The sequence below is a fragment of the Ochlerotatus camptorhynchus genome, unplaced genomic scaffold (assembly GCF_037179485.1).
Source record: "Ochlerotatus camptorhynchus isolate MF236.1 unplaced genomic scaffold, CSIRO-AGI_Acam_v1.1 ptg000017l, whole genome shotgun sequence".
Classification (NCBI taxonomy): Eukaryota; Metazoa; Arthropoda; class Insecta; order Diptera; family Culicidae; genus Ochlerotatus; species Ochlerotatus camptorhynchus.
Genome location: NW_027040509.1, coordinates 2492868 through 2515158, shown reverse-complemented (window position 1 = coordinate 2515158; position 22291 = coordinate 2492868). Strand labels below are relative to the sequence as shown.

Sequence of the window (22291 nt, the reverse complement as noted above, 5' to 3'; positions counted from 1 at the left end):
ACGATGTCCAACCGGAATCGTCCGAAGATGTTGACCGGTGTCTGCGCTCCATCGATCAAGCAATTTCCCGGGCCAGGGAGCCACATGTGCCAGTATCCAGACAGGTGAGTAACACTCTGAACCTTGACAGGCCTACTAAAGACCTCATTAGACTCCGCAACACGATCCGTAGGCAGTACCAGCGTACTGGGCTGCCTAACCTGAAGACCAATTGCAACCGTTTGAACAAAATCATCCAAGCCAGGATGGTGGATCTCAGAAATATCGATTTTGCAAACAAGATTCGCTCTCTCCCAGATTGTGCTAAGCCATTCTGGAAAATGGCAAAGATTTTGAAAAATAAGCCGAGGCCCATTCCTCCCCTTTCCTCTCCTAACCAAAATTCGGACCCATCTTTACTAATAACCCCATTTGAAAAGGCCAATGCTCTTGGACAACACTTTGTAAATTCACATAACCTTGGCCACGCCATGGTGAGTCCCCACGAGCCTGCAGTATCACAGGCAATGGCTAGTGTCGCTACCACCCCCGTAGTTGTCCCTGATGAAAGTAGAATATCGGCTGAGTGGTCACACTCGATCACACTCGAAAATCATCACGAGCTACAACAAACGGTGATCTCATACGGCGACTATTAGTTTCTTCAGATCCACTTATTGCTGGTTTCCGTGTAAAATCGCAGAAGAAAGACAGAGAGTTTTCCGAAGATGCACAGTTTTCGTTAGATTTTTCAGAAAGCGAAGAAGAAACAGATGAAGAGTGAAACTTTTTTTTATTTTTTATCATGTTAACTTCTCAGAAAAATCATTACTTTTAAATTACAGATAAGGGCCCATGCATTAATTATGTCACGCTAAATCGAGGAGAAATTAACCCCCCCTCCCGTCGTGACGTTTTTCTTATACCTAATGCATTGCTTATCACAAAATCTTAGACACCCCCCCCCCTCCCCCTAGAGCGTGACATAATATATGCATCAGCCCTAAAACTACCTAAAAGCAAGATAATTGTGTTCTTCTTGACTCACGCTGATAAATGAAAGTGATAATAAATTTAAAAACCATTTTTAATCCACAATAACCTACATACTCTTCCTCACATGCACACTTAAATGGATATATACAGAAAATTTCCTTGTTCACGGATGAGTTTGATAATATTTGTTTCTATAATCCGTAATTTACCGTTCATAAATGAGGAGGCAGGGTTATTTTTATATAGAAAAAGGCCAAACACGTGAACATTCAACGTGCCCCTATTCACTCACTTATGAATTGGCGCTAACCAAACCTTCACTACTTTGTAGTACAGAGTCCAAGCTTTAAAAAGAGTACTTGGTGCTGTGTCCCGGTTTGCCACCTTCTCCCCTATTCGCAGCTGAAATTAAGGAAAAATGAATGTAAAATGTACTATAACTTTAAAAGGGATGATTTTAGCCACATACTGTCTCGAGCAAAAACATGTATTTGTATGTTGTTTACATTTGTTTAGAACATTGTTTACTTAAAAAAAAACTGTTATAAAAAAGTTATACTTAAAAACTGAATTTAAGGGGGTTTCCATCAAAAACGCTTCATATCTTCACAAGTATTCGTCATACAAATTTAATGTCTCCAACAAAGTTTCATATTTTTATGAGTACTACAATTTTGCTGAAGAAACTACTCTTCTATCTCTTTTGCGAAAAAAGTTTTTTTTTTTATTTTTTTCATAGTATGCCATGACAAATATTGGTATTCGTCATAATATGCGCAATGTTTTTGTGAACAATTCTTTTGAAGACAGTTTTTGGATTAAGTCAACGGTTTGATCACAAAACAATTAAGTTCACCAAATTGGCATCTCCGACCACTGTGCAGTGTGCTCAACAGATGGCGTTAATGTTTTAGCGACGATGTCTCACAGAGAGAATTATTCAATGTGTTATGTCTGTTTGCCTGTGGTGATCACTGAAGTCAATCATTTTTTACATATTCTGCACAAAAGATACATTCCGTCACGCCCCATTCATAAAAAAAACGGTGGTAAATCCTGTCAGGGGCGGGGCTTAAAAAGTATTTTTTCTGCAGAACATGTAATAAAGGAGGGACTTCGGAAGTTGTATACAAATCACAGATGCATTTCTATAAGAACTGTCAAAATCCTATGAATGAACACGCTAGTGTTCGTGAGATTCTGTTTGGCGAACTGAATGTTGATGATTTTGGGCCGTCCCTGTGATAGAGTGGGATCCAAAGGGACGGTAAAAGTTCATTTACATCTTTAAGAAGAGCTTAACATTGTTGTTTGTTACAAAGTCACGAAATTAAACCTCTGAAAATGGGTTGGAGCGTCTTTGTGTAAATGCAAGAATGGCAAAAAGATAAGAGATACATTTCTGAATACTTGTAGTTCTAGTAACTCGTTATGTGCATAAGAGGCGGATTAATTCGGACGTTAAGCTATCCAATGAACATTTTTAAATATGATCCTGCTTGGATAGACGAATTTATGATTGCCTGGAGTAGCAAATTATGATTAAATATTGAACATGGACCAAACCTTCAAATTTCGTGAAAGCACAACTCTGAATATAAAATTTTCCATTATGCTGATGAAAAGAAAGTGAGGGGGCAATCCCAAGTAACCAACAAGCTTGCTTAGTAATAATCCGACTAGTAATGCGCCAAAGCCCTGTATTAGTCGTTTGTTAGCTTTATATAACAGAATCAATCCAAATTAGCGGGCTTATTGGTTTCCTCCCAAGTAACAATTTGGGTTTTATAAGGGTACGGTAGACCATAATTTAGGCATGTAGAGTGCTTTAAAACCTAAATAAAACTTACAATGTTACTTGGACTGTGATGTGCAATACGTGCCTGTGAACAATTTCCCACCGGAGGTATACCACTGCAATCAAGCGATTGGTTAAACGTGTTATCCATAACAAATGTTCAACGGAGATGGGATGGACATTGAAGTGTGCACGAAGAATATATTTTATAACGGAGGATTAAAGACAAGTGTTTCATACGCGGAAATATCCCTAACAGGAAGTCCAGAAACAGTCAGAAAATATCTAATAATGGTGAGGAAATTGACATGTTCAGGAGAGGAAATGGAGTAAATTGAGGAAAACAGTTACTGCTATCGTATTTTAAATTAACATCAAGAAAAATGCACGAGAAGTTCACTAAACATCTCAACGTAGTCTACGTCAACCATGCGGTCGTCTCTTGTACATAACCCCACCAATTTTGTTCGAAAACATTTCGAGCTGAGATATATGAATGAATTTGGGGTCATGGCATAAACATGGACTACATAAACATAGAAGATCCAGAAGATCCGTAAAAGTAGTTCATCCATGAAACTGTGAAAAAACGCGTTTTTTTTAAACTCTTGGATCTGTGACGGTCCTCCAAAAGATCCGAGACAACCCTTAGTTGGTAAATCTATGAAACTGATCCTAGAGCTCTGCAGTTTTTTTTCAGAAATATTAGGAACTGTGACACTAGATTGAATTTGGGGCCGTGACATAATTATCAACAATTTTATTTATACGAAATTCCTCGACATTTTTGCATACAAAGTGTTCAGCATCAGCTGAGGATTTCAAAATGTTTGAAGCTTAGCCAAAAATCTTGAATTGAACTAGCTTACTTTAACTATGTATGTTTGTCTGTGCACATTTAGCAAAACAGTTGTATTTGTGAAACCTGGTGGAGTGGAGATGTAGCCCTCACGTATGTGTTGGTAGAGGAAAATATACAAACATTTCGGTCTAGTATCAGTTTCATGGAATTAGCACTCTTATGGATGTTCCGGATCTCTCGGAGGACGGTCCCATAGCCATCCGGGTCCATGTTTCTGTCACGACCCCAAATTCATTCCTTTATCACAGATCCAAATGTTTTCGAAAAAACCACGGAGCTCTAAGATCAGTTTCATGGATTGACCACTTTTACGGATGTTCCGGATCTTCTAGAGAATGGTCCCTTGGCCATCCGGGTTCATGTTTATGTCACTATCCTAAATTCTATCTTATATCACAGTTCCAAGTGTTTTCGAAAAAAAAAACGGATGCTCCGAATCTTCCGAATGACGGTTCCATAGCTATCCGGTCCATGTTTATGTCACGATCACAAATTATTTCTTATATCACGTTCCACGTGTTTTTGAAAAAAAAAAACAAAACTGTGGAGCTCTAGGATCAGTTTCGTGGATGGACCACTTTTACGGATGTTTCGGATCTTCCGGAGGACCGTTCCGTTGTCTTCTGGATCCATATGTAGAAACCATGACTGTATTCTGGCTAATTATGAACATAATCTACAAACCCTAGGAATTTTTGAAATTCATCAAGAAATGGCTATGTTGTGCCATTGCAAACTTGCCGTTACACGCTTTTTGGAGGTTTCGTAGTCGGCGTAAAGTTTTTTACCCACCGTATTCGGAGTGTTAATAATTCGACGGCAAATACATTCATTGATACGTTTGTGGTTTTGGATGATAGAAGAGCATAGCAGAAATAGTGCGAAATAGGTTAGCCATGGTCATCAAAAGAGAAAATCGATGAAGAAAATTGACTTTCATCCCTCTGCTTCTAAGCTCTTTGGGTTACACTTGCTGGTTGCACTTCTGCTGTTCGACATTTTCGAAGGACCACCAAAAAACATGAAATTACACTATTTTCTTGAGATGCCGAAGAGTTTAATTATTCGATTAACGATTAATCGTAAGTATTTTCCAGCTATTCGATTAAATATTTATCGAATTTTCAATTATTCGAGCGCGTAACCGACCGAAAATAAATAAAAGTACTAATTTATCTGAACAGGCATGAAGAAGGACCATGACGTGAAAAAGGATCATAAATTCGCCGAAAAAAGTATTAACCGTCTTTCTGCTAAAGGCTACCCAACTTGTTGAGAGAAGGAGTTAAACGAGAAAAACTAAAAAGGGGAGGAGTTTTAGCTGGGTGGACACTGATATTCAGCGGCCTTCCAATTTTTCGCAGACACCAGTTCATCCCTTGTCCAGCAGCAGACGGGCCGAGACTCTTGCGAGTGCCCAATCATTGAACCGAAGAATATGGGATTGTCCGGTCCGATTTGCTAATCCAACTGCCTACACGTCATTATCATCTTTCAAAGAATAAATCCTGTACTACCATCGGCCCTTTTTAGGGCCACCAAGATTTTCCAAAAGAGTTAAACTTCTGTATATGTTTTTTTTTTCAGGGCAATCATAGTCATACAAAAGAGTATAAACAGATAGAACTGCGTTAACAACGACGGAAGAAATCGACGGCGTGCTGCAAGCGCTCTCCGATGACATCGACGAAGCGGAACAACGGTTCATCCCGACAACCCCGGTGACATGTAAGTTTACCAACCTTGATGATGAGAGCAAGCGTATAATATCTCTTAGGAATTGTGTTAGGAGGCAGTTCCAAAGAACGCAAAACGCAAAAATTATTGCCATTAGGGTAGAAAAACTTAGGAATAGGCAGTTTGCAAAAGACCTTAGTATTTTACCAAATTACTCTAGGCCCTTCTGGCGTTTAGCAAAAGTGCTTAAAAACAGTAGAGTTGATAATGAGGTTCACATAGCAGCCGTCGAAAAGGCGATCTCCATTTCTCAACATTTTATGCCTTCGCATAATCTGGGTCGAGATATTATCAGCCCGATGGAGGGTCCGGTGCTTGAGAGCGTCTACTAGCTAGCTACTGAGCCTAACGAGCTTCCGGCAGACCGGAAAATCACACTTGATGAGCTGATGAACACCATCAAGTCGACGATGAACATGAAGGCACCGGGTTTCGACGGACTCTTCAACATTGTCCTGAAGAATTTGGGACCGAAAGCGCATACTCTTCTGGTGAAAGTCTTCAATCGCTGTCTAGAGCTTGGACACTTCCCAGCTACCTGGAAATGGTCCAAGGTGGTACCGATACCGAAGCCGGGAAAGGATCCTACCAACCCGTCAAGCTACCGTCCGATCAGTTTGCTTTCCTCGCTTAGCAAGTTGTTCGAAAAACTCATTTACGCCAGACTCCTCGAGCACACCGAGGCGAACGACATCGTACGACATCGAGGCGAACGACAGGTCGTATTGAAAGGTAAACACAATCAGTCGTTTTTTGTTTGTCCTGTACTAATTTGTGTTTTTTCACGTTTTCACCGCTGTTTTAACAACTTGACCCACCTCGTCATACGCATCGGCAACCGCTGCATCGGAGAATCTTGGAGTTTTATCGCTTGAGCTGAAATTCGGTACATTATTAGTGATTTTTCGTTTGGCTTCGATTGGACCACTTCAGCGATATGGAGGTAAACAATATCTGTTTCTCATGCGCCAATGAACTGCAGGATGCCGAAGCTATTGTCTGCAATGGCTTTTGTAAGTCTTCGTTTCATTTGAAGTGTGTCAAGCAGACTTCTGCTATCCGTGACATGATCAACAATTCCTCGCAATTGTTTTGGATGTGCAAAGGATGCACTAAAATGATGTCTATCGCTAATTTTCGGCAAACCATATTGTCCACCAACACAGCAATGCAACTTGTCAATGAGGAGCATAACAAAGTGTTGCAAGAGCTTAGGAGTGAAATTGAGCTGAACACAGCAAAGATAAACTCCATCCTACAGCACAACTCAACGTCGGATGCAGAAAAAACGAGTTCTGGCTCAGAGTCCACACGAAAGCAAGAAAAGGCAGACAATTCTGGCAGAGCCGCTCCCCCTGTGAACCATGTCGAAGGAACGAAAGAGATGGATGCTGATGTTGCTGTTCCGCTAGCCGTCTCACAACGAGACACAAAATTCGTTTTGTATTTGTCCGGTTTTGCCCCCCAAGCAACAGTGAATGAAATTGCGGACCTTGTGAAGAAGAACCTTAACACTGATGAGACTATTGACGTTGCGAAGCTGGTTCCAAAAGGTAAAAATCTTTGTGAACTCACCTTTGTCTCGTTCAAAGTCGGCATTGGTCTGCACCTGAAGGATCTGGCTCTTCAAAGTTCGTCGTGGCAGAAGGGAATAGTCTTTCGCGAATTTGACTCCAACCAATCATCAACACGAAAAAACTTTCGTCCATAAATCACATTGCCCAGTGATCCATCGCACTGACGTTACTCCTTCAAACAAACGAGTATCCGATCAATCCCAAACTCACGAATCGACCACAGCTGACAGCCACGCACCCGACTCTCGCACTATACGTTCACTGACTATTTACTATCAGAACGTTAGAGGGCTACGAACCAAAACAAACGACCTATTTGTTGCCCTCGCTTCGTGTGACTATGACGTCATTGTTTTTACTGAGACTTGGCTGAAGGATGATATTCTCGACTCGGAGCTTACAGACTGCTACAAACTCTATCGTTGTGATCGTAATTCTGCCACTAGCCAATTTCGTCGAGGTGGTGGTGTATTGATAGGTGTCAAAACCGGGCTGATGAGCACATCTGTTACTTTCTCGGAAGACGCTATACTGGAACAAACAGCTGTTTGCATTGAGTTGAAGGACGAAAAGATTTTTCTCTGTACAGTGTACCTGCCTCCTAATTCTGACCCTGCGCTTTACGAAACACACTCCACTTGTGTTCAGCAACTGACATCGCTTGCTAGAGCATGTGATAAGATGATTGTGTTGGGTGATTACAATCTGCCAGGCTTATGCTGGCAATATGACGAGGACATGAACTGCTTCTTGCCGATAAATGCGTCCACGGAGTCTGAATTAGCATTGGTTGAATCTATGTTGCCTACAGGACTGCAGCAGCAGAACCATTTCGTTAATGACAACGATAGGCTACTCGACTTGGTTTTTACCAACAGTTCAGCTTGTGCAGATATGTTTGAACCACCCTTACCGCTGTTGCAAATGGACAGACATCACAAACCGATCGTTTTAAAACTGGATGTTGAGAACAATTTTGTCGAAGAGGAGTCTGAATGCTTTGATTTTCATCGCTTTGACTTCACTGTGTTGAATGGGAAAATTCAGCAAGTTGACTGGGAACAATTATTAAGAACAGATTCAGTGGACGAAGCAGCTGTTCGTTTTTACGGTGAGCTTTTTGGAATCATCCGAACTAGTGTACCGATGAGAAAACGCAGACGGAAACTTCACAAAAACCAGCCATGGTGGAACGCGGACCTTCGGCACCTTCGGAATCGTCTTCGTAAATCTAGGAAACGATACTTTAAACGCAGAAGTGAGTCTCGAAAAACTGAAATGCGTGATACAGAGGCTCAATACAACTCTTTAAACGCAAGATGTTTTCGCGACTACATTCATCGCATCGAGGACAACGTGAAAGCGGACCCGAAATCATTCTGGAATTACGTTAACGACCGAAAATCGACGAAAGGGATTCCTCAGAACATGCGCTACCAAGGAATGACTACCACTACGCAGCAGGAATCAGCGAATATGTTCTCGTCTTACTTTCAAAGTGTGTCAAGTAATAACTCACCACCTTTGTCTGTAACGTACCTGGACAGTATTCCGCAGTATGATGTAAACGTGCCACGGATGAATTTTTCACCAAACGATGTACTGCTCAAGTTGCAATCAATCGACGGTTCAAAAGGCGCTGGGCCTGACCAATTGCCTCCATTTGTCGTTAAACATTGTGCGAATTCTCTAGCGTTACCTGCAAGCATTTTGTTCAACCGTTCACTTAACGAGAAGTGCTTTCCTACGATTTGGAAATCTGCTTCAATCACACCAATTCATAAATCTGGTTCGCTCAACGATGTAGAGAATTATCGTGGGATCTCCATTCTCAGCTGTCTGCCGAAGATCTTCGAGAGCTTGGTGCATGATGTGCTGTACCAGTCTACCAAATGTATAATCTCTACTGAACAACACGGTTTCATGAAAAAGCGCTCGACCACAACGAACCTGCTAAGCTATGTATCGACTCTTGTGAATAGGATGGAAAAACGACAGCTAGTCGACGCTGTATACGTGGACTTTGCCAAAGCTTTTGATAAGGTGCCACACATCCTTGCAGTTGAAAAGTTCAAAAGGATAGGACTTCCTGAGTGGCTGACACAATGGATTCTGTCTTATCTCACAGGGCGCAGTTCTTCGGTGAAAGTCGGTGAGTCCTACTCTGTTCCATTCCAGGTTCATTCCGGAGTGCCTCAAGGCAGTATCTTGGGACCTTTGCTGTTTGTTTTGTTCATTAACGACCTCTGCATGAAGATAAAATCTCCAAAATCCTTGTATGCTGACGACCTCAAGTTTTACCGAGTAATCACGTCGCTGGTAGACTGCTGTGTGCTTCAAACGGATATCGACGGACTTCTGGAATGGTGCAGTTTGAATGGAATGGAAGCCAATATCAAGAAATGTTGCGTGATTACATTCAGTCGTTCACGTACACCGATTGCTTTCGAGTACAGAATGGAAACTTGTTGCTTGAAACGTACGAGCACCGTTAAGGATTTGGGGATTCTCGTTGACAGCAAACTAAGGTTTGTCGAACACATCGCTTCAGTAACAGCCAAAGCGTATTCTCTGCTGGGATTTTTGAAGCGTAACACGAAATTCTTTGAAGATGTGTACAGTCTAAAGACGCTGTATTGCTCACTTGTACGCAGTGTTTTAGAATATGGGGTGCAAGTCTGGGCCCCGTACCATGCAGTTCACATCAATCGGATTGAACGAATTCAAAAGAACTTTGTTCGATATGCTCTTCGAGGCCTTCACTGGAGAGATAAAACGAACCTGCCATCATATGAAAGCCGTTGCATGTTGATTGATCTACCAACACTATCAAGCAGACGAGTATTCCTTCAACGCATGCTCATCTTTGATGTCCTGACAGACCATATCGACTGTGCAGACATACTTGAGAAACTCCGCTTTAACACACCGTTTCGGGTGACGCGGCAACCGGAGTTCTTCCGCCGATCGAATCACCGTACTGACTATGGAATGAACAACCCTCTGGATGTCTGCTGTAATCGTTTCAACGAGGTTTCCAATATGTTTGATTTTGGTATGACTAAAACTGTGTTTAAGCTTAGAATTAGTAGATAAGTTATTTTTGTCTGTACGATGTTTTTATATATCGAAGATTAAATACATAAATACAATCCTACTGGACGAGCAATTTGGATTCCGACGAGGTCACTCGACGGTGGACCAACTCAAGCGGGTCTCAAACCTCATCAATCAGGCGAAGTCGGTCCTGAAGACAACGGTCATGGCGATACTGGACATCGAAAAGGTATTTGATAACGTGTGGCACGATGGCTTGGTGCACAAGCTTCTGCAATTTCGTTTCCCCACCTACCTGTTGAAGATCATCTCAGACTACCTCGACGGCAGGACGTCTCAAGTACGCGTAGGCAGTGCTCTCTCGGAACCGTATGATGTACCCGCTGGTGTCCCTCAAGGAAGCATCCTGGGACCCATATTGTACAATCTGTACACATCGGACATACCGACACTGCCGCAAGGTGGAATACTGTCGCTATTTGCTGACGATTCGGCAATCAGCTACAAGGAACGAGTAATGCGCACTCTCGTATCGAAGCTCCAAAACGGATTGGATGCCCACACCATATATCTCACCGACTGGAAAATATGTGTGAACGCGGCCTAAACGCAAACCATTCCCAAGTAACAATTTTGGTTTTATGAACGTTCTGGAGACCATGATTTAGACTTGTAGCATGCTTTAAAACCTCGATAAAACTTGCAATGTTACTTGCGTTGTGTTTCCGCATAGCAACACCGACCGGCTCAAACCGTCATCAAAGATAAAGGTTCTGAACGCTGAAACTGAGTGGTCACCCGAGGTACGCTACCTTGGCCTGATTCTCGACAGTAAGCTCCTCTTCCGGTCGCTCGTGGAAGACCGAGTCAAAAAAGGCACCATCATGCTGAAACGTCTGTATCCAATCATCAACCGTCGCTCAAAAGCATCCACCGTCAACAAGCTGGCTGTCTACAGGCAGATTGTTGCGCCTATGCTGGAGTATGAGTCTCCGGTATGGAAGGGTTGTGCTAAAACACATCGGAAGAAGCTCCAAGTCCTTCAGAACAAGTTCCTGAAGATGATTCTGAATCTGCCTTCGCGCACACGGATAGCCGACGTTCATCGGCTGGCAAATCTCGATCAAATCGACCAGAGAATGACTGCGCTCGCCAGTAGGCACCAAACTAGGACTCTAAATTCAGAGTACGAAAAAATTAGAAATCTTAACCCATAATTTTTTAAATAGTTGGTTTAGTTAGGATTTAATGTAGTTAGATAGGAAATTAAAAATTTAAAATTTAAAAATTTAAAATAGAACAAATGTTCACACTGTAAAATAATAAATACCAATTAGCAAAAATTTGCCAATGGCTTTCAGTAATTTTAGTAAAGAATGAATAACAAATGTTGATCACTTACATTGTGAAACTATGGTAAAACAAAACAACTGAATAAAAATTAATTTAATGTAAAAAAAAAACTACGACACCATTGCGTACAACCCCATAGGACTGTCTATTGTAGTTTTTTTTTCTTCCAAGATGAGCACCACCGAGTAGATCGGCATTTAATGTTGCTGGATTTCAGTGAAAAACTTGCCGACATTCAGCTAACAAACATAAATTAATACCGAACTGCTCGGTGGTGCCCATCTCGGCAAAAAATCTAAGTGTGTAGTTATAGATCAGCATTTTGTTTTCTTATAGCATGTCTCACAAGAAATTGGGAACGTAATTATGTTTTCAATATCACTAGAATGATCCTTGACATGTCCTCAACATTTTGTTTTCTAATAATGTGAGAATACTCACGCATTGCCCGGAGATCAAAAACCGAATTGGGCACTAAGCGGGTTAAAATAAAGAAAGAACGAAGAACGTTCATTTCCATCATTAAGCTTCTTCATCTTCTTCGCATTTCAAGCTTATTGCATATCGCATATTAGCTTATTGCGTGCTCTCAACTTAGTGTTCTAGATGCACTTCCACAGTTATTAATTGAGAGCTTTCGATGCCTGTATGTACCATTTTTGCATTGATATGATGATACTTCTATGCCCAGGGAAGTCGAGAAATTTTACAACCCGAAAAATTCCTAGACCGAACCGGGAATCGAACCCAGCCACCTCCAGCATGGTCTTGCTTTGTAGCTGCTCCTTTATCGACTGAGCTAAGGGAGGCCCCTTCCATCATTAAGCTGGTCCTATGAAAACTACTGTTGCTTAAAATGGCGATACGGTGGTTGTTTTCAGCATCAATTCCGAGAACGGAAAATAAACAAAGTGTCATGCTTTCACGTTAGTCACTCACCCTGTATCCTTTGAGATTTTCAACCACGCAAGCCAGCAACGCGTCCCGCCCGATGGTGGCCGTAATGTTCGGAATGGGATCCGCGAATCGGGGAAAATTTGCTTCTGGAATTAGAGAGTGAAAGAAATGAAAAAAACACACGTTGTGATAAACGCAAAAAAAAAAACTCTAAACGATGCTAAAAAAATTCGAATCATGCCTGTGGGCTCGTGTCTGTGTGCGTCTGTCAATATGTGCAAATAGGATTGAGTTGGTACAAAGCGAATGGGCGCTTCGGTGGAGAAGCAGATTATTTAATTTGAAAATGGGTTCCTGGATGGCGTTCGGCATGGTTCGCGTTTTTTGTTTCCATCCGAATCTGAAATATCCATCAGTAATGTGTAATATAACACACACAAAAAAAAAGAGTAGAAAATTATAAACCGGTCTAAAAGGTGCCATCCAGCGACCCACATCAAAAAGCTCTCGCATACACATTCGCGTGTTTGTCTTCATTTTGGAAAATGGCGTTTTACCAACTGACGGCGAAAAACACAAACAAAAGACCGGGAGGAAAATTGGCTCCTGTACGTACCGTTATTGAGCTCAGGTTGGCTTTCGTGCGTGCTCGTGTGTTTCGCTGAAACGAGATGAAAGGGAAAGGAAATATGAGATGAATTTAATTACCACGCTCGGAAGCATATTATCATGTTTGTATGATGGGAACGTGTGCGCCTTGATTAATTGTCCCCGGAAGAAGTAAATTTAATGTTTAAAGCTCAATCACATAGGGGAATTTACGTATTCTCGGCAACCTAAGCAGCGACCTTCTTTCTATAGCCTTTTTCTCTAAGGAACGCACACATATGCAGTATTGGTTTGTTTACAATCTTTTACTGCCAGCTGCTCTAACAATTTCAGTCGAAATAATTGTCAAAAACTGTTTTCAAACGCTTTTACAAAGCTCCAATCTTCTCTAGTGAGAGCTAGTATTGTCGGCAACCAGTTTTTCTTCGGCAACCGTTCCATTTGAACTGCATGTAAATCTGCTGTTCTATTATCGGCAACTCGAAATCAGCTACAATTTGTAGTGCGTGTGTTGCATTTCAAGAAAACCTTGCTAGATTGCTTTTTCTCAGTGGTAAAAATATAGTCAAATTGAAGCTGAAAGCATAAAGAATCGTTTGCATGCATTCAGCTAAGTGTTTTCGTAAGAAAATCCAGTGAAAATAGTGTTTCAATTTGTGTTGCCGAAAATAGTCTGTCATGCCGAAGCCGTCATTTCCCCTAGATTAAAATTTGCAGAATCTTATAACTCTTTCCCAAAGCCCTCAGCAGAGACCTATAGATCAAGTTCAAATTGGCAATGCATTATATCTCTACCTTCGCTTCGCCGAATCTCAAGTGAATTTCAATTCGATTGCCGAAACCGGAACATTCTTCCGGAATATATTTTCTGCTGAATTTTGCAACCAACATGAAAGAGAGGCAACAATGTTCGAATCGGAAACGGGTCAAAAAAGCTAGCATATGCAAACGAAGCTATACTCTCAACTTAGCAAACAGCGAATATAAAAAAGGAACATCTGTACCATCCTCGAGAGGGGTGCAAAAAAGAGGAACAGCTTCAAAATACGCGCGCCAGGGAGATGTATGGCCAAACTATTCATGAGAACCAGTCGAGCATTTTTTTTCGCTTTCGGTGCCGGAATCTGCACATCAAGAAGTGGTTGTTTTTAGGGCTGTCTATTTGCAAATTTACTGTTTGGGGAGTATTTCCATCAGCTCTAGGGAAAGTGTGGACTTGGATAGGAACAAATCGATCGGGTTTGGATGAATAATTTGGTGCATCAGAAAATTAGCTAGGTGAGGGTTTTATTTCGGAGAAGAATGTACTTTCGAATCTGGGTGCTGGCAACATCCAAAAACTGAGAAATCATCTCTCATGGATTTATCATACTTTCTTAACCCTTTATTTGTTCTTAATTCAAATTAAATTTCATTTAATTTTAATCCAGGTGCTTCAGTTTTTACAGCTACTTACTAGCCTTAATTGTTATGATATATATCAAAGTATTTTTAAATTTCTCCTGCAATGATAATTCAGTATTTTGAACAGGTTTTCTAAACCTGCATGTCAGTAAAACAATTGGCATCTTAAAACTAAAAACTAACACTCAATCTTATCTAAGTTTAAAGGAATTAATCATTGCAATTAAGGATTGCAACGATTTTTGCCAGAAATTATTAATTATTTTGTTGGACATTTGTTTTAAAGTCTCAACATTTGGAATTATATGTTTTTTTTTTTTTTATTAATTACTTTATTTGTACAGGCTCAATCGAATAAACTTTACAGAGCCGAGTTATCATTTTTGTTACACATTATTAATTTCTTATATTTAAAGTTAAAGGAGCTGGACCGGATACTCGCGGTTGTCTCGAGGTTAGTGGGGATTTACAATTTTTTTTTAATGGGAAAAGGGAGAGGGAGGTTTGAAATGTGGTTTACGATACAAATATTTAATTAATCCTAAAACATAATTTCTATCCATCTTGAAAACAAACATAAAAAAACCCACACGTACAAAATACAAACTAAACACAAGGTCAATAAAACTTACAATCTAATGTTAATATTCTTAAAGTAAACATATATGAGTTTCATAAACTCCAGATTGCGTCTAGCCAAAATATCCCGAACTGGAACATTAGGTTGTCTACCTCGAGCCCGAAGGGAATCGCATAGCTCAGATCTGACTCCACGATGCTCAGCACAAGACCAAATAATGTGATCTGTGTCCTGGTAACCTTGCCCACCACAGAGATTGCTGTCCTTCAGCCCAACACGGAACAAGTGAGCGTTTAACGAATAGTGATTGGACATGAGGCGAGACATCAGACGAATGAAGTCTCGACCCACATCCAACCCCTTGAACCAAGGACTCTTCGACACCTTAGGGATGATCGAATATAGCCATCGTCCCAAACTCCCTTCACTCCACTTATTCTGCCAGCTGACGAGTGTTTGTTGACGATAAATGAAGAAAAATTCATCGTGGGCGATTTGTTGATCGTAAATATCGCCTTGCATAGCGCCCACCTTTGCAAGCGAGTCCGCCTTCTTATTGCCCGGAATCGAGCAATGAGATGGGACCCATGCAAAGGTGATGACAAAAGATCTTAAAGATAAAGCACTTAGAAGCTCTCGTATTTTCATGAGAAAATACGAGGAGTGCTTTACCAGCCTCATGGAGCGAATAGCCTCGACAGAACTGAGACTATCCGTAAAAATAAAATAATGATCTGGTGCAAGTGAGGCGATCGTTTCTAGCGTATAATGTATTGCCGCCAGTTCCGCAACATATACGGAACAAGGAGCATGAAGCATTCGAGAGGCGCTATGAAATTCGTTATAAATACTAAAACCAGCGGACGCCTCTATTAGTGATCCATCTGTGAAGAACGATCTTGCGGAATCAACTTGGCCAAACTTTGCAGCGAAAATTGACGGAGCAAACATGGAACGATGATGCTCTGGGATTCCGCGAATCTCTTGCGTCATGGATAAATCAAAATGAACAGGACTGTCGAAGTCGGAGAAGCAAACACGATAGGGATTATGCTGCGAAGGGCTGACATCCTGAGTTATGTACACGTAGTACAATGACATAAAACGAGTTTGAGGGTTCAGCTCAAGAAGCTTTCCAAAGTTTTCGATTACCAGTGGGTTCATAACTTCGCAACGGGTGAGGAGCCTGAGGGACAATTCCGAGAACCGATCCGATAGTGGCAACATGCCCGCCAACACTTCTAGACTCATCGTATGAGTCGAGTGCATGCATCCTAACGCGATACGAAGACAACGATACTGGATACGTTCCAGTTTGATGATGTGAGTTTTAGCCGCCAACTGGAAGCAAAAACTACCGTACTCCAAAACCGATAAAATCGTTGTCCGGTACAACGTTAGAAGATCTTGCGGATGGGCTCCCCACCACGTTCCGGTAATTGTTCGGAGAAAATTAATCCTTTGTTGGCATTTTCGTCTCAGATACTCAATGTGGGATCTCCAGGTGCATTTTGAATCGAACCAGACCCCAAGATATTTGAAGGACATAGAATGAGTGATCGGCTTACCCAAAAGTTGAAGCTTCGGTTGTGCTGGGCTATGCTTCCTAGAAAAAACGACTAACTCAGTTTTCTCCGTGGAGAATTCGATACCTAGCTGGATATCCCAAGTAGACAAATTGTCTAAGGTATCCTGTAAGGGTCCTTGCAGGTCGGCCTCTCTGGGCCCTGTCATAGACACTACTCCGTCATCTGCAAGTTGTCTCAACGTGCAGTTGTCACTTAGACAATTGTCAATTTCTCTGACGTAGAAATTATACAAAAGGGGGCTTAAACATGAGCCCTGGGGGAGACCCATGTAACTAAATCGAGAAGCTGTAGAGTTTCCATGAGAAAAGCTCATATGTTTCTCTGACAGCAAATTGTACAAAAAGTTATTAATTAATGAAGAAAGGCCACATGCGTGGAGTTTGTCTGAAAGGACTTCAACCGATACTGAATCAAAAGCCCCCTTAATATCCAAGAAGACAGAAGCCATTTGCTCTTTTTTAGCAAAAGCCAACTGAATTTCAGCGGAAAGCAACGCGAGACAGTCGTTCGTTCCCTTGCCCCTACGGAATCCAAATTGAGTATCTGAGAGTAGGTGGTTCGTCTCAACCCATTTGTCCAAGCGAAAAAGGATCATTTTCTCCAACAATTTTCGAATGCACGATAACATCGCGATGAGACGATACGAGTTATGATCTGAAGCCGGTTTTCCAGGCTTTTTAATTGCTATAACTCTCACTTGCCTCCAATCATCCGGAACAATATTGAGCTCTAGGAACTGACAAAACAAGTCCAACATGCGCCTCTTAGCGACGTCTGGGAGGTTCTTCAACAAGTTGAACTTGATTCTATCAGCCCCCGGAGCCGAATTGCCACACGAAAGGAGCGCGAGTGAGAGTTCCAGCATTGAAAAAGGCTGGCTGATCTCGTCTACAGAATTCGTCGTTTCGCGAGGAATCATCCGTGCCGGCACGGAATCAGGACATACTTTTCGTGCGAACTTAAGAATCCAACGATCTGAGTACTCCTCTCTCTCGTTGTTCGAAGACCGGTTACGCATCCTTCGCGCCGCGTTCCAAAGCGTATTCATCGACGTTTCGCGCGATAAACCGTCCACGAATTGCCGCCAGTATCCGCGTTTCTTGGCTTTGATGAGGCTCTTGAGTTCGCGTTCAAGAGCCGAGTACGCTTCGAAATACACGGGTGTTCCACGTTTCCGGAAAAGCTTAAACGCGTCGGACTTTTTACGATAAACCTCAGTGCATTGGTGGTCCCACCAAGGGGAAGGAGGTTTCCTACGCAAAGACGTTCCTGGAACCGGCCGAGTTTGAGCTCGAAGCGCGCTGTCCAAGATCAGATTGGAGAGGAAGTTATATTCCTCCAACGGTGGAAGCCCTTCTACCGACGACACGGCTTCGTCTATCGCGGTCTTGAACGTTGTCCAATCGATATTACGGGTGAGGTCGTACGTGACGTTAACGGATTCCGACGGATTGAACCCACTGGCAATCGAAATTTTGATCGGCAAGTGATCACTACCGTGGGGATCCTGGATCACATTCCACGTGCAATCCAACGATAATGAGTTAGAGCAAAGTGTGAGGTCTAATTTACTTCCATTCGAGGATGGTCCAGCCAAACGTGTTACTTCTCCATTGTTAAGAATTGTCATATTGAAGTTATCACAGAGGTCATGTATAAAAGTAGAACGGTTGTCATCATACAGTTCCCCCCAGCCTGTACCGTGGGAATTAAAATCTCCCATAATCAACCGTGGAGCAGGAAGTACTGAACATATATCTGAAAGTTGTTTTCGATTAACAACGGCTCTAGGAGGAATATAAACAGAAGCAATACAAAGGCTCTTACCTTTAATGATAGCCTGACATGCGACAACTTCAATACCTGTAAATTGTGGAAGATTCACTCTATAGAAAGAATGGCACTTTTTGATCCCCAAAAGTACCCCTCCTCCACGCGAATCCTCACGATCCAGTCGAATAATGTTAAAATCATAAAAAGGAAGATCTATACTCGAACTAAAAACTGAAAAGAGTCTAATTTAGGAATAAGACTTCGACAATTCCACTGTAGAATAGTGATCAAATCCCTGACCTCGTTTGGAAAATTATCCATCAAAGGAAATGATTGCTGCAATGAGGGGCCACTTCAATGTCAATTGCTTCAAGAGGGTCTTCACAGTAGGAAGCATTGCCAGAACAATGCTTTTGAGAAGATCAGAAATATTCAGGTACTTGAGAATATCGTCCACAATTTTATCAAATGAGAACAACCCAGATGAAGAAGGGGCTTCTGTTCTTAAAAATGGGACATCAGGGGTTTTGGATGTCCCCGGGAGAGGTGGAAAATCCTGGGTATAGTCAGTTCTTCTGAATTCAGGAGGAGTAGAAACTTCCTTTTTTCCACCACTCCTTGATTTGGGCAAGCTGATTTGGGGTTCTTCATTCTCAACTTTCCGCGAACGGATGCGTTTTCGTTTCCGAGCTGAAAAACAGAAAGAAGTTCCCTCCTCAGCCAAGTCAGAGTCAGTCTCGTCATCTGACAAAAGATAAAAGGGATTTTTGTCGTTGGTCGATGGCGTGGCCGTCTTAAGCATTTCTGCAAAAGACTGCCGGGAACGTTCCTTAAGTGAGCGTTGTAATTTCTCCCCGCGTTGTTTGTACACCGGGCATGACGAGATACCATGAGGAGTTCCCTTACAGTACACGCATTTTGGTGCGGTAGCTGCACAGGTGTCATCCCCATCCCCATCTCTCCGCATTTGGAACAGCGTGCCTTGCTGCCACAGTGGAAGGCCGTATGTCCCAACTGCTTACAGTTTTGGCAGTTCATGACCCGGGGAACGAACAAACGCACAGGTAGTCGAAGTTTTCCCAGCTCGATGTAGTGAGGAAGGGCTGAATCAGAAAAGGTCACACGGAACGAGTCTGTGGGGGTAAAACTCTTTTTACCCTCGCTGACAGATACTGAGCCCAGTTTTTGGACATCCAGTATCTTCACCGGAGGAAGCAAACGGTTCTTGAAACGGCCAACCGCCTGCTTCTCCAAGATCTCGGAAGGTCAGACTCGCTTCGGTGACCACACCTTCGACCTCCACATCACGAGCTGGGATGTAAACTCTGTACTCGAGCGTGAAGAGCTGGGAGGCAGCAATCTCGTTAGCCTGCTTAAGGTTAGAGACGGAGACACGAAGTTTATTGTGCCTAACCTTCGTGATTTCAGTCACGGCCGAGTATCGCTTCGTCAGATCATTAGTAATTTGCATTACATTCAAAGGTTTGTTTCTGGGCTGAAAGTAGACAACCCATGGGCCAGTCGAGTCATCTGGATAGGCTCGCGATCGGGGGTTTATCTGAGCCTGTCCTTTGCCAGACTGAGACGATGAACCAGGGAGAGATGACGTACGTTTTCGACCCTTCTTGCCATCGCGTGGCAAAGTGGTGTCATCTTCCGACAAAACGTCCATTTCGTCTTGCGACAAAATGTTCATTTTGCCGTACTAGTGGGAGCGAAAAACGCTCTACCACTGAAACGATAATCACTCGGACACAATACACAAAAAAAACTACAAACACAGAACACAAACTTAAAATTTAACTGTGGGCGAAAGAGAGAAACAAGAACAAAAACTTATCTGATAATCCTATACTTCTACCACCGAGCGTTTAAACGGCAGCAGCGAAGCGACGCGCAGCGTGGATGATCTTCGATCAGCGTGTGTGGGCGGTCTTCGTTGGTGTGTGCTTATGTGAGGGTCGGCACTCAGCTGAACACACGATGGTAGATGAGCGGTTTGAATGTGGAGGCAGATGCTGACACTCGATGACGATGATCCGTGTGCAGTTATGCGTTACCACGCACCGATGGTGCGCAAAATGGTTGGCGAATTGGCAATCGTAAAAACAATTTTCCTTCCGATGATGCCGAAAACACACTTTCTTCTCAGAAAAAAAAACTCACTTTTAGTTAATTATTTAGCTGGGAACTCTAAGCGTGAAAAAACTGACAATTTAAATCAAGCGAATAGCGAGAAAACTTCCAAAATAGCGGAGCGCGAACTAAGTCGACCGTACTTCTTGCTAGGACGCAGTGGAATGGCATTATATGTACCTCGGTAGTACTGTACCAGGAAAGCAACTTCAAAATCATCTTCCTTTTAAGTGCTTTTTTCCTGGTAGTGCAACAACTAGGCTATATTGGCACAGCATAAACTTTTGCGGGTCTAAAAAGTTGTTTAAATATTAGAAGTTTATTCGTCAGGCAAAGTTTGGATTTCCTGTTTATTAGAGGATACACATATTTCATATAGGGGAAATGGATGTAATGTCGGCCTAAATGCCCCTCATTTTGGCCCATACATAAATTCAGCAATCGACTAAATTTTCAATAGCGACAAAGAACATTAAATAACCCTTGTTAAAGGTTATGTCCATCACTCTTTAAAGCATCTTTGCTAATTGTACTCGAAATTAAACTAACCTCCCCTCCCCTGGGAACAAGGCTGCCAAAATGCCAATGATCGAGCAGGAAAATGCCAAATTTTAAGCTCCCTTTAACCCCTTCAGCAAATGTACCAGAAAGCATCCCTTCTGACCCTCGGAGTAATATCTCAGCTCATAAAACGAATCTCCCAAAATTCTAGCACCTCCTTTTTCCATTGTCAGTGCAATCCTTTGCAGCCCCCTAATTTATGGCCTTTACCAGCCGAGTTATTCCGTCAAGTGTAAAATTGGTACAGGGCCAAAGCGGCAAACGGATGAAGCCGTCTCAGAGAATGACACACCCACACACACACACACATACACATTTGCTAGCACATAATTCATGTTTTGATCCACCTGAAGCGAAAGAGAGCTTTACAACTTGTGCCATTTGACACACACTCACTCAGCTCGCACACAGCAAGTGGTCGGTTATTGCTTCCTGCTGATCGGACACATTTCTCCCTGGAAGAGGCCACTGAACCCCGAAGGAATCCGCAAAAGGAGAGGAAAGTTTCCCAGCAAACAAACATTCAAATATAAATATGAATTCGAATTATTGGAGAAACTTTCGTATTTATCAATTGCTTCCCGTTCCACTGACTGACTGGGACAGGAGTTTGAGTTGGATCTTTGAACCCTGCGGAACATTTCATCGTTTGTGTTTGCTAAGGGGAAGCACATTTCTTCAATTCGAATCCATACCTTTGAGGGGGGGGGGGTGGGGGGGGGCGATGTTTTGTCTGTGCCTGTTGGCTTATGCAGAAGAGGAAAGTTGGGAAACTTGGTGCAAGGCAACATTTTTGCCGACTTTGCAGAGAATCCGAACCCAGGGAGAGTGGAAAATGGAAATTCGTTTTGAGTCCGTGTAAAAGCGGGTTTGTGCTGAAAGGAAAAGTTTAATATTTTGTTTACGGTGCAAAGCCACAAAACGACTCTGAATGGGCATTCGAGAGTAATATGGCAATTGTGGGCGGCAAACTTTGGCCGCTCTTTTCGCAATCCTGTACCGGGTCGATGTGGTCCTTATCGATATTTATTTTTTTGCCTTTTCCTTTGTGCCGATTGTTTCGATTTAGAATGGATCAGTTCAAAAGGCTTTAATTTTAACTAGGGGAATTTACGTATTCTCGGCAACCTAAGCAGCGAACTTCTTTCTATAGCCTTTTTCTCTAAGGAACGCACACATATGCAGTATTGGTTTGTTTACAATCTTTTGCTGCCAGCTGATCTAGCAATTTCAGTCGAAAGAATTGTCAAAAACTGTTTTGAAACGCTTTTACAAAGCTCCAATCTTCTCTAGTGAGAGCGAGTATTGTCGGCAACCAATTTTTCTTCGGCAATCGTTCCATTTGAACTGCATGTAAATCTGCTGTTCTATTATCGGCAACTC

The 22291-nt window shown here is 42.2% G+C and overlaps 1 protein-coding gene across 1 annotated transcript in view; it reads right to left on the bottom strand.

Moving 5' to 3' along the window:
- Window positions 1-22291, bottom strand: part of LOC135702374 (uncharacterized) — a 422075-nt gene that overhangs the window by 100560 nt on the left and 299224 nt on the right. Inside the window, exons 3-4 of the mRNA XM_065223407.1 lie at window positions 12873-12917; window positions 12299-12402 (exon numbers count right to left, since the gene is read on the bottom strand). Of these exons, the coding sequence (XP_065079479.1) occupies window positions 12299-12402; window positions 12873-12917 (149 nt within the window). The remainder of the gene's footprint in view (window positions 1-12298; window positions 12403-12872; window positions 12918-22291) is intronic.